This window comes from Anopheles funestus, chromosome 3RL (assembly GCF_943734845.2).
Source record: "Anopheles funestus chromosome 3RL, idAnoFuneDA-416_04, whole genome shotgun sequence".
NCBI classification, from domain to species: domain Eukaryota; kingdom Metazoa; phylum Arthropoda; class Insecta; order Diptera; family Culicidae; genus Anopheles; species Anopheles funestus.
In genome coordinates, this window is record NC_064599.1 from 29,852,083 (window position 1) to 29,864,160 (window position 12,078).

Genomic DNA, 12,078 nt, shown 5'->3' on the forward strand with positions numbered 1-12,078 from the left:
AGCTGATTTTATCGTTTGCAGCATACCAAATTCGATCGAGATGTCTTCATCGTTTCATCTTTCCTTGGAGCAATCGTCATTCCAGCGACAGGCGAACATCAAAAACCATCTTAAATTAACCTTGTTTCAATGCATAGCAACTCGTTGTACGACCGCTGTCTATTAAGTTGAATCCGATATCACTTGATCGCGATGCGTGACAAATCAATTAGTGACGAAACAGATTGATCGCTTTCGTTCATTCACAAAAAGGGCCTTTGTGCAAGGGTTTGTGTTGCCCTAAAAGTGTGTTCGGTGAACTCAGATGGCTTCTTGGGGTGTTGTTTTTTCCACTCAAGATCACTATCGCTTTCAGGGCGGCAGGTTTTTTTTTGCTTCTTCTCTCGTTATGGGTGGCAGTTTTGGTTTGAGCGGATATCATTTGACTGCCACCTGCCAATTTGAATGAATGTGGAGGGGCACATTTTAATCATGGCTGCTTAAAATTAATGGTGTAGTGGTTGCCTTTAATCAATTATCGTACGGAGAAAGGAAGTTCACCCCGTAGTGGATGGCGTTTTGCAGGATATTGCAGGTGTTCTAATGATTGCTGACCTCCATGGGCACAATTCTTGATTTAGAATCTAGAAGTTTTAGAAATAGCAACACCCTACTAGAAAGGCAATGTTTCAAAATGGTATGAAAAAAAAACCGCCCCCTAAAATATAAACCGACCGATGGGAATGTTTGCCGATCAATTCGAACCGATTTGTATCTGTCAAGACGGAAGCGATTTAATCGTCTTACACCGACCGTATGATCAGTTTGCAAAACTTCCATTTTTCGACCGGCTGCAGCCCCTTTTATTATACGGTAGACATTTTGTTTGGATCGCCGGCTTCATGTCACGGTCATAATTGGCGAGCAGATTAGCGAAACACTCCAAACGCGAGTAGTTCGGCAAACATTCGCTCGGACGCTGGATTTGGGGGTTCCAGTGGCAAACACACGAAACAATGTACCGCTCGCTTTTAGCGCTTGCAGACAAGGGAAAACATTTCAGGCCCCGTGAGAAACCGGGAGACCTGCATCCGGATGGTGTTGGTGCTGACACTGACTTATGCAATAGCGGTCTGGTGACGGCCACCGGATGACGGATCGGATATCACAATAAAGCCTGGCCAAAAACGGGCCCCAGCCGGCGAAAGTAATTTGTGTACGACGCGTTGTGTTTTTCCTTTTTTTTCAACGACGTTTCATAAGAAGCACAACGCGTTGCACTGCCGGACGAGATCATGCGTGGCGTCATTCATCGTGGCGCGTTTCGTTTCGTGCTGATATTGCGCTAGGGTGGATGAAAAGGGTTTTTTTTTGGTTGGTTTCGAGTGAAAGGAGCAGGCCCCCATTGAGGCAAACCATATCTTCAGATTTGTTACTCCAGATGAATGTTTAGTTTGAATGAATTATTTTCTTACGGCTTTCGGTGACCCTGACAATCTGGTCTGGTGGGAGAGATCTACAAACTCATAACGTTTGCCACTGATAGTGCAAAAACTGACTACACAGCTGTTCGGTTCGAGTGTATGTCTTATGTGCAGGTGTGCTTCACCATTTGCCGCTCGTGTAGGGCTTGAAGAAACAGAAAAAACTAGCGTCCCAGTACCCAGTAGCCCATGATTACTCTAATTAAGGTAATGTCGTGAGCTGAGAATAATCTAATCAGTGACACGTTTTCCCTCACCTCCCAGGTTTGTGCGGCAAGGCAGGTAACATAGTTTGAAACATATGTTCTCATACTCGTCACAGATCTTGGCGAGCTGCTTTGACCGGTGCCACCACATTACTATAGGACGCCACCTCGTGTTTCCCCTTTAGCATTGTGCTGTGGGTTGTTGGCTGTTTCCAACGAATGGAAAGGGGTCGTTAGAATGAATGCAATTCGTGAGAAGTGTAGCGCGATTTGTTGCAACCTTTTTTTGTTTTGTTGCTTTTGCTAGGAAAATGTCGCCATTTCGTTTGGCCATTGTTTGACTGGTGCATTGATGGCGTGCTGCCCATTTTGTTGCATAGCGCAGTTGGTTTTACCGGTCGAATGTGGAGCAGTAACGATAAGGCTGGTCTACATTGAAGCGAAATAATAGACACAACTACCGTGCCGTGTCAAGAATTGAACCGTAGAATTGTTCTACTATCGTTGATGAGCTGTTTCGTCACCAATCCACTTAAGTCGATGCATTTGCTGCTTTACGACCGCCGTCATTGATAAATGAGTGCATATGGCTTGACAATGGTGAGGGCAATGACAACGGTATCATTCGGAACAATTAATTTCTTAGAGTTGTTAGTTTTAATTGCCTTCAGATTGATTGTTTGCACATATTGTTGTCCGTTCCCCTATCGATTTCTTAACATTCTTAATTGGATAAACACGAAATTAATTACTAAAATCCATATTACTAATTATAAAACACAGCCCATAACAATTTTCCGGCGCTTTTCCCTTTAACAAATCGAATGTTTTCCAATTTTTCCGCATCATAGTTTACGTAAAAGAAAACTGGCATAATGCCATGATATGTTGCCTGATCGGTTGGTTGGGATAGGAATGTTCCTACATAATGTGCGTGCAGAATATTACCAAACATATGCACACGGGCAGGGTTGAGGCAACACACAAAACCATCGGAAGGCGGATGTTATAAAATATGTTAAATCAAATTTTGGAATTTCGAGTGGAAATTGAGTTGTTGAGATGGGCCATTCGACACATTCGACGCTGAAACATAATCATTTCAAGCAAGCAAAATTGGAACCGATGGAAACTAGACACACTAGAGTCTTTGGAAAAAATGGGGTAGGAACATCAACGAAACGAAGCTCCGTTACACAAAAAAGGTTGATCAAAGGATGCCCCTGAAACGCATTGTTGGCCCCACAGAGACAGGATGCTTTCCTTCGTAAAGCACGTGGAATTTGTTGGAGATTGGCTGCAAAGGGTGCGGGTTTTTGCATCGTGTGCCGCCGATCGGCCGTTTGGACGTTCACCGGCTTTGGTCCGGCTCTGGCTGTGCGGAATGCAAGGTCGGTTCAGTTCCGCTGACTTACAAACTTCGGCGTTGCGGGTCTTGATTTCTGGTTGATTTTATACAACTGCATTACGGCATTCCTGTGTTTGTGTGGGTTGCCGTTCGCCCTCAGTTCGCTCGTTTAGGGCGATTTGTTTAACGACAAACATGTTTGCTGAAGGCGAGTACTTTTAAGGCGAAAATTAGCACCTTTAGACCACCTGCTGAAAAGAAGGTCTGGATGCTTGGGTTTTTTTTCTTCATCTGCCACTACACGTCGCTTCGAAACGATCACTCGCGAATCCCTGTCCCTCCATCTCAATTACAAACCCTTTAAAATAATTCATTCGTGCCGTGGTGAATCGATTTGGCAATCGGACCAGACGCACCATTTTCCTGACCATTTCGTTTTGGTGGGCTCAAAAATCGTGAGTTAATCAAAAGCGCAAGCTTCGGCGGGAGGCTGCCAATTCAAAGTGCAGATCGATTGTGTGCGGTTCGATATAGAATATTGGTTCGATCGATCAATGCGTTAGGAAAAGTGGTAAGTCGCTCACGTTTTCGATGCTGTTTTGCAAGAGTTTTTAGAGAATTGTTGATTTGCTTCCATGGCGAAGATTCAAATCTCCCCCGAAAACAACGGAAGGCAAAAGGAAAGGACGGTCGAGGTCATTATCATGTGGTTACGATCGGTGCAAAAAAAAATTAGCTCGGTGCAAACCGGACCACATAAAAAAACGTACATAAATGAGTTTAACTGTGCACGATTTGTTAAGTAATGGTGTTTGATATGTTAAACTACTTTTTTTTCCGCCCGGACTAAACACCAAACGTTCTGGCAGCTCGTTGCGTGTGCGTTCGAAATGGTTTGCACCTGCAAAAAGGGAATGGTAGAAGGAAAAAATGTCAATAATATGATCTCGCCAAACCTGTGGCTAATTACGAAGCTAAGCCATAAAACAGCCATCGTGTACGTTCTTGTCCGGTGGCGTCGGTCAGTATGATTGTAAACATGCATGCTAGAAGCCAAACGGTGAGAATGGTTATTAGTACCACGCAACTCGATCGGAGTGGGTGGGATAAAGTTTTCGCTTTTTTCGCTGTTGTTGAACAAGATCGTTTATTGGCAATTAGAAAAAAAACCCACCGTTTGTTCACTGTTTGCTTACCGTTTTAGTACGAGCGGGCCACAATTCGGTGGGAATGTCCCGAAATGCTGCCCGAAGGTGTTTGGGTTGAAGTCGTGCGTTTGTCGAACGACGATGCTAAAGCACTAATTAGTGTTGGCAGAATGGACTGCACGGTTTTGGTGTATCGCCTCGAGAGTGAAAGCTGATTTGATGGAGTGCTGTTTACGGTAAGCTTACTGTCTGTTGTTATGCTTGCAGTAACAGGGAACGACAGTTATAGTTTAAAGTACATGAAAATTAGTGCGGAGCTATTATTACTTTTGCCAGGAGTCGATTACGAACGGCAACATAGTCTGTTTAGAAGGGGTGGGGCATTATAAGGAGATTAAATTTTGTTGTATTTCTGTATAACTTAAGGTATTTCGTTTTATAGAAAATGATAAATTTAAATTCGTATAGGAGATAAAATATGGAACAAAACCTAATGGAACAGCAGAAATAGTTGTGAAGCAGTTTAATTAATTATTCCTCATAAGAAATTTATTTTTGAATGATATCTTCGTAACCCACCAGCACGCTAACTCAATTTACTCACAAAGAACCTAAAAAATAAGGTTTTATTCAAAATCTTAAATTAAGTTGATTGTTTAATTTTGATGTTAATCTTACAGGAGCGAAGACATACACAAAATAAACAATGAATTAGTATTACTACTAACAATAATGTAAAAATGTAGTTTAAAAACAAAAAATTGTTTTTTTCGATAAAGTGCTGCACTTATTACTATATATAACACATTTTAATAAACTAATAAAACAATAATAATAAAAAGTAAAGATAACAATTTAGGTCCTTAGTACTCTTCTCTTGCACAGTGAAAACACTTTGAACAATGCATGAAACAAATGAATTGTATTTTATTCTTGCTCAACTGGTTTAAACTTTGATTCAGAACTTCGGGATTTGCACGGTTGTTATCAATCAATTCACTACTCCCCAATTAGGCAAGGTTACTAATAACAGGTACATAAACCATGAACGCAAAGAAAATCTAATTTCTAGAGTCACTTTCACCACAATATATTTTCTCAAACAAAATCAACTTTCATTTTTGGCTTAAATCATTATATTAAAATTTTAAAATAACTACATATTTATACTTCACTTTACTTAGGTAATAGCACACACTAAACACTTATTTTTCTAATACTAACTATTTCACTTTTTGCACTAATAAGACGCACATATAATCGTCTAGATAAAACCTCCTCAATTCCCTTAAATAAGGAACTTTTTTCTTTACAAAAACCATCACCACCTGGATTTTAACTTAATATTTTTCATCATTATACAACACTTCAAAGTCACCCTTTTTCGTACGTTTGCCCGAATTCATTTCCCGGTACAGCAGCAGAATGATTGTGCTGGCAAATGTGAGAACCACTGGAACGAAAGAAGGAAAAAATGAAAAGTTCATATAAAAATGATCAATGTTTAAAAATGTCATTTACACTTTAAAACAACATAATACTCACACGTTGCAAAGATGAAAGCAAATATACCAAACTGTCTCTCGCCTGTTCCCGCCTCGAACAGCATCCAATCGATATGTGCATGGCCAAGGAAACCAGTCGCCGCCACTAGAAAGCACAAAAAGGGAAGCAAATATTTAGCCTTTTCTCGCCAAATGCCCCAAAAGAATGCTCCACCGATGACGAGGTAGATGATGGAAAGGATGACGACGAGTGTAATTTCCAGATTGTACGCTGCAGAAAGGACGAAAAGTAAATTGTGATTTAAAACGAAAAAAAAAAGGTTAAATTAATTTTGCTTTACACAACTTTTGCAGTGTTCTCGGAACTTACCACTGTTCTCGGAAAAGCATGGACTACTTTGATCGGAAATGCTCAACGAACGACCGGCCATCGTTAGTAGGTACAGGCTGCAGACGGTCGTACCGCTACCGGCCAGGTACGCAATCAATTTCTTCTCTTCGTAGGAAATGTGCAACCAGGTCGGAACTTGCAACGGCCGCATTCTGGATGGAACTGATTGGGGTTTTGCGCTATTTTGTGTTTGTTATTGTTGCGACGATGCCAACCGTTCGAACAACTTAACGCTTCGATTAGCGGTTATCATTGGCACTGGAACGACAAAGCTTATCAATGCGATCCCGAACGTGAACCATGTTTTGTTTACAATGGTTTCAGGGTGTTGTGCCAGACAAAATACTTTGCTATAACGGACGAGAGTGGTTTGTATAATATGTGAATTGATTTTACGCCACTCGCGGTGAGAGATAATCAATTTAAGATGCAATTTTGTTTAGAAACACATTAAGGGGATTCCTAGTGTGATGTTTAAACATTCCTGATCATAATATAGATAGCTTTAAGCTATTTTTGTATAAGATTACGAACCATTGTACTAATTGCGTTTCGAAAACTTGCGAAAGATTTCACTTAAAAAAAATACAACCATGCAAACCATATACATACCATGCAAAATGGTTTCCGCAATGATCGTGAAAGCAAAACTACTAATAGAAAGTGCATCTAAATTTGGCATCATACTGCGAATGACAATTTTAACCATTGCGCAATGATGCATCAAATTGCGGTCTGCTCGTAAAATCGCCCTCGGTCTTGTGGGAGAAATTAAGTTTTACGACTGCAACTTTACCCGAAGGAAGCAAAATGAAGGAAACTAGTTCAACACTCTCACACTGCGTGGTGACACGCTCCTGGTGCAGTCATAAAAACTACCAAACAGCATTTACAAAAAGGGGAATCTATTGGCAATTTTATAGCACTGTCGAAAAAAAAACCGACCACCGCAAAAAGCGTTACGACGAGAAGAGTTTTCGATTGGGAAAAGACGTTTTGCACGTTCCGTTGTCGATTATCTCACACCAAGCATAATCGCAAAACCAAACAGCCCGAGCTAATCAAGATCCGATCAAACAAAACTTTGGCACATAGCGATTGATAATGAAGTAGTTTTATGGGACTGTGCGAGAGAAGAAGGGAAAAAAACATCAACCCCATATCGCACACTAATAGTGGACAGCTACCTGACAGCTTCAATGGTGATGGAATTAATGTACCTTCAATTCACCGTACGTCACAGCTAACGAAACGTTACATATCGATGTATGATTTACGACTCACCACTAAAGAACGGGGTGGATTCACACCCCAAAAAAAAAAAAACTGTAGAATTCGCCCCATATTCAAACCCTCGTCTATTTCGGCGCTTGACACATGAATGGCCGCTCCTTTGGACGATTGATTTACGATCGCACGCCGGTCAAGTACGAGTCACTCATGACTACCTTCAGGCGGGGTGACTACCACTCTAATTGTTGGTGTTATAATGAAGTTTGTGGCTCCCTGGGAGAAGTGTTTTTTAAAGTTCTTTTGCTGCCTTTTTTGTGTGTGGAATCGTTCATAGATGTTATTAAAGTGATTAGTCACACATTGTGCGTTTCTTTATTTTAACGTTATTTGTTCTGGGAGGTTTGAATGTTCCTGTTGTTTTTTTTCTTCTTTTTATGTGCGCCACAAATCCACACTTTTATATGATTTATTTCTTAATATTAATTACTATTGTCTAAGAGACAATAGATATAGAGACATTAAGCCGTGAAAAATGGAACGCCAGTGAATGTATCTCTATCGCGCGCTGCATGTTGCCCAAGCGATCCGTCTTTTTTTTCCTGGTTCAATGCATAAAGTAACGAACGGAGGCACATTCCACACCAGTCCACATGTCCATAAAACCGTCCAAACGACGATCGATGATCGGTGGCTGATTTGCAAATCGTTATGACTTTCGCTTACGCATACGCCGATCGATGAAACGGACGGTATCGATCGATGGTGACCAAAACTGTCCCGCGCGCGCGTGGTAAGACATTCGCGTCACCATTTAGGGATGTTTTAGATTAATCAAAATTTCTTACATTCCAGAAGCGTGAAGGAAAAAATTGGAACACCACAGGTGCGACAGACTCTGTTATCCGACCGTCTTATACCGTAAACTTATCGTCTTGATGATCTTTTTCGCTCTAATGTGTAGCACGCAAAACGCGAAGAGTAGGCAGATTAATGACATAATAATGGTATGATTACATACTCCGTTACACTGACCGGCAGCCACAACCAGGCTCGCCTATGGTCAACGGTTCCCCCCGGCCCATCAAATGAGAGACAATGTTCGAATGTTGCAACCGCGATCATCCATCGAGCAGAGTAGTCCGGATCGATCGAAGCTGATCGAGGTAATCGGTTCGAAGAAGAACTACGCTCGAAAACTACCACAAGCGGGAACGGACTGGCAAAAAGAAAAGCATAAACACGTAAGTCATCAACCAAGCGAGACACATTAGAGCTTTGCCAAACTGCATGTGGTCGCTTCGGTTCCGGATCTTCGTACCGCTGGCCGAATGGTCAATGATGCGTAGCAAGTGGGTCGATTGGAAGGGAAACAAACGGTACTTGGTGGGGTGGTAGATGGACGGGGGTTACCTGCTGGTATGTTAAGGTCACCCGACCGTCTACCGTTTTTTTCGGTGGAGATCGTACGCCCGCCGGTAAGGACATAGATAGCTGCACGTTTTTGATCGGGCCGATATCGATAGCAAGACCGGAACGTGTGTAGGGTGCACTTGAAAACCTTTGAAGAAAGACAACGGAACGAGCAAAAAGGGTTCTTCTAGCAGTGTAATGCATGCGTGCATCTAATGCAGCAAAGGTTGGAATTAGTGGATTAGGTCACGCGTGAAAGATATTTATTGATTCTGAAGGTTCAGTTTTAGCAATTTCTTTTTTATAATTTCGATTTCTATCTTTGGCTTTGAAGAAGTAAAAAAAAAACTACAACCTTAAATATGTGATGTTGTACGTTTAGCTTTACAGTTGAATGGCGTTTCGTTTAAATTATAGCAACTGTGATACATGTTCATTAATATTTTCAAACTTAAATCATGTTCAATTACACATTAAGATATCGATCAATGTCAATCCATTTTATTATTATTATTCATGTGTGACGGCATTTTGGTGGGACTAAGAGGCGGATAATCCTAACAGTGGATTTATTGAGGCTACCAGCTAGTAGAAAAATTATATTGTAATTTTACTATTTAAGGTTTTTTGTGGAGCTTTTCTGTATTGTTACTTGTTCACTCAAACTTACAACTGGGATAGCCGATTCGTGGATACCATGGGGTTCCGTTCATCATGTGGCGTTTTTATTGCCTAGGGTCCTGTCGTTTTCGAGAAAGAATTTTTTAGAAATCAAGGTCCTGAACCTCCTCTCTTCCTTCTACCCCCTCCCCTTCTGTTGGTCCTGGAGTCCTCCCAGGTTATCAAAGAGAGTTCCTCAAAAATGTTCCAACTATTACGTTGATATCCTCCGAATATCTCGATTCAACGTTGGAGGGACCAAACTGAAGTTATATTCTGTGAGTCGTCTGTTTTTTTTCACTTCCTTTCTACAGCAAACCAATTATTTTACAAACAAGCAATTTTATTATGTTTACTATTCTTGTTTACTTCTTGTTCACAGATCACAACAAAGTGTGTTTTTCTCCTTCAAATATCCACTTCAATAAAGCAGTCAATTTGATTAACTATTATCCATTAGGCAATAAAATACACAAAATGAACGTATCCGTAACGCTATTTCCCACCAAACTCTCCCCGCTTCTGTGTGTCAGCGGAAGCAGTTTCCACTTTGCAACATATTGCACGATCTAATCAAATCACACTTTCCAATTCCACCTCAACCTTGTCATAAAATCGATTTTCGATTGCAGCCCACAATCTTGGTAAGAATCGGCACCAAGCACCCGAGCCTTGTTCTACGGCACCGCCACAAGTTAACGATCATAATTTCCCACCACGAAGCCAACCGCCCAAAAAGTGTATGTACGCGTGCCCGGTACACTGCGGATGTGGATAAAAAAGGCGCGTGCCAACGTTTGCGAGTGACTGCATTCTACCATCGTCTATGTCCGGGGTGTCTCCGACACCCGACAGTGGGTTTGTGCGTTACCGCATTGATCGAAATTCTTGTGAGCAAATTTCGAAAACCCATACAAAAGGCCAACAAATAACTTTAAGTCAACAACAAGCAGGCTCGATCGACTCGATTGTAGGAAGTGGCCCCTCATTGCTACCGCGTGTTCGGGGTGGAAATCACCCCCTTTTCTTCAACAAACTATCGCACACACCCGTCATGCTCAGACCGAGTACCCCGAGTTACGGTTCGCCGAGAATTCGAATGCAAACATCCACACCCCGTGAAGGGTGGTTGGGAGCGTTTTCGGGGGTGGTCGGACAGTACTAACAGCATGGTTAATACTTTGTGGTCACTGCGATCGTGCTGTAGCTGTTGCTTGGCGCAATGTACCCAGGAATTGACGGACAGGACGCAGTTGCAGGGCAGCTCAATAAGCACACCCTTTCGACGACGTGCCAATAAAAGTTCCATTAGCGTACGTGATATACGGCCACGGATCGGCTTAATTAAGCCAATGACCCTGCGAGGGCGCACGCGCGTCCCTACCCGTAAAACTGATGGTGGGCCATCGAACGGTGGATGGATTTAGGGCCCGCCAATAATCAGCTTGTAATTTGGGCGCGTGATAGACGGTGAGAACGGCCACGAACGGCATCTCCTTCCGCCCTGTATTTTTTTTTTTTTGGTCGGGTGGGGACTGTCTTTTTATTGTGTGACGATGAGAATCGTGACAGTTAATGAAGTCGGAGGGAACCGTGATTGTGATGAAATAAAAGGCTGTATACGGCGTAAATCAAATAGATTTTGACATTCAAAGATTCAATTTGGTGAAACTGAAAGCCAATATGTATCGATATGTAAGCGACAAAGCGTGACTGGTTGATTTCAACTAGTTCTCAATCATTACTCACTCAGATTTGTTATGTTGCTTACTTAAAAAAAAATTGTATACAGTCTCAGCTGAAGTATAAATAATAAGCACAGGAATGCAGGAGAAACGCTTACGATATATGGGCATTTGCAAAAATAAACGCCTTCGCACGATTACATTACCTATTAAATAATCTTTTAATGTTCCTTCCGATCACATTAAATCGAAATTTTATTTCACTACACAACCCTCCTTGAACAACCATTAGCGCTAGAATGCTTGATGGAAAAGCGCTGCAACCTGGAAGTACAAGAAAAAAAACGAGATTATTTATCTTAATTAAAATCCTTTACAGGGAAATGATTGGTTTCGGTTAGTGCGATGTTTACTGCCCTGCTTCGAGGAAATTATGTACATTTCATGTGTAGCACGCCACATACACGCCGGTACACACATGTACCATCGCCCATCAGTAGTAGCCCATCCGTGGCTCATGTCCGTTACGCCGACGGTACGATGCCGAAACTTGTAACGGCGGCGCAGTTACACGATATATCCGATAACTCGTGTACACGCGTTTACATGGCAGGGTAAATTCGAGCTCTCGTTACGTTCGATTGAAAGTGCCGTCCTTTTGCTTGGACGAAAATTGCCGACGAAAAAAAAGTAAATCACTTTGAAGAACTGTCATACTTTGTCATGATTTTTACTTGATGTTTGCTTTCTCCTCAAACCGTTCCATTCCTATACCAGGAATTATCGTGGAAAACACGCACAAAAGTTTATTGCTTTGGTTCTGGGAAAACGGTCGGAAAACTTGTTAAAATCGTTATCCATTTTTTTGCATATCAAACAAAGAAAACTCATTCATATGGTGAGGTGACTTTCCATACGTAAAGTGAAAGGATCTCAGTGCTATATATTTGATACACGAACTCATTAATTTATTAATGATAGTCTCTATGCTTCTTTAACCAATGCTTTAATCGCTGATCAGGTTCAATC

The 12,078-nt window shown here is 41.6% G+C and overlaps 1 protein-coding gene across 2 annotated transcripts; it reads right to left on the bottom strand.

Moving 5' to 3' along the window:
* Window positions 1-5,306: 5,306 nt before the first annotated feature.
* Window positions 5,307-6,408, bottom strand: LOC125769085 (uncharacterized). 2 transcript variants are annotated; one of them, XM_049437523.1, is made up of 4 exons: window positions 6,041-6,408; window positions 5,885-5,941; window positions 5,711-5,815; window positions 5,307-5,618 (listed from the first exon to the last, which is right to left on the bottom strand). In XM_049437523.1, exons 1-4 carry the CDS (start codon window positions 6,210-6,212, stop codon window positions 5,506-5,508), a joined length of 447 nt encoding a protein of 148 aa, XP_049293480.1. In that variant the 5' UTR covers window positions 6,213-6,408; the 3' UTR covers window positions 5,307-5,505. The 2 variants fall into 2 exon arrangements, with proteins under 2 accessions (XP_049293480.1, XP_049293479.1); XM_049437522.1 differs by having other exon boundaries at window positions 5,711-5,941; window positions 6,041-6,330.
* Between the last annotated feature and the right edge of the window lie 5,670 nt (window positions 6,409-12,078).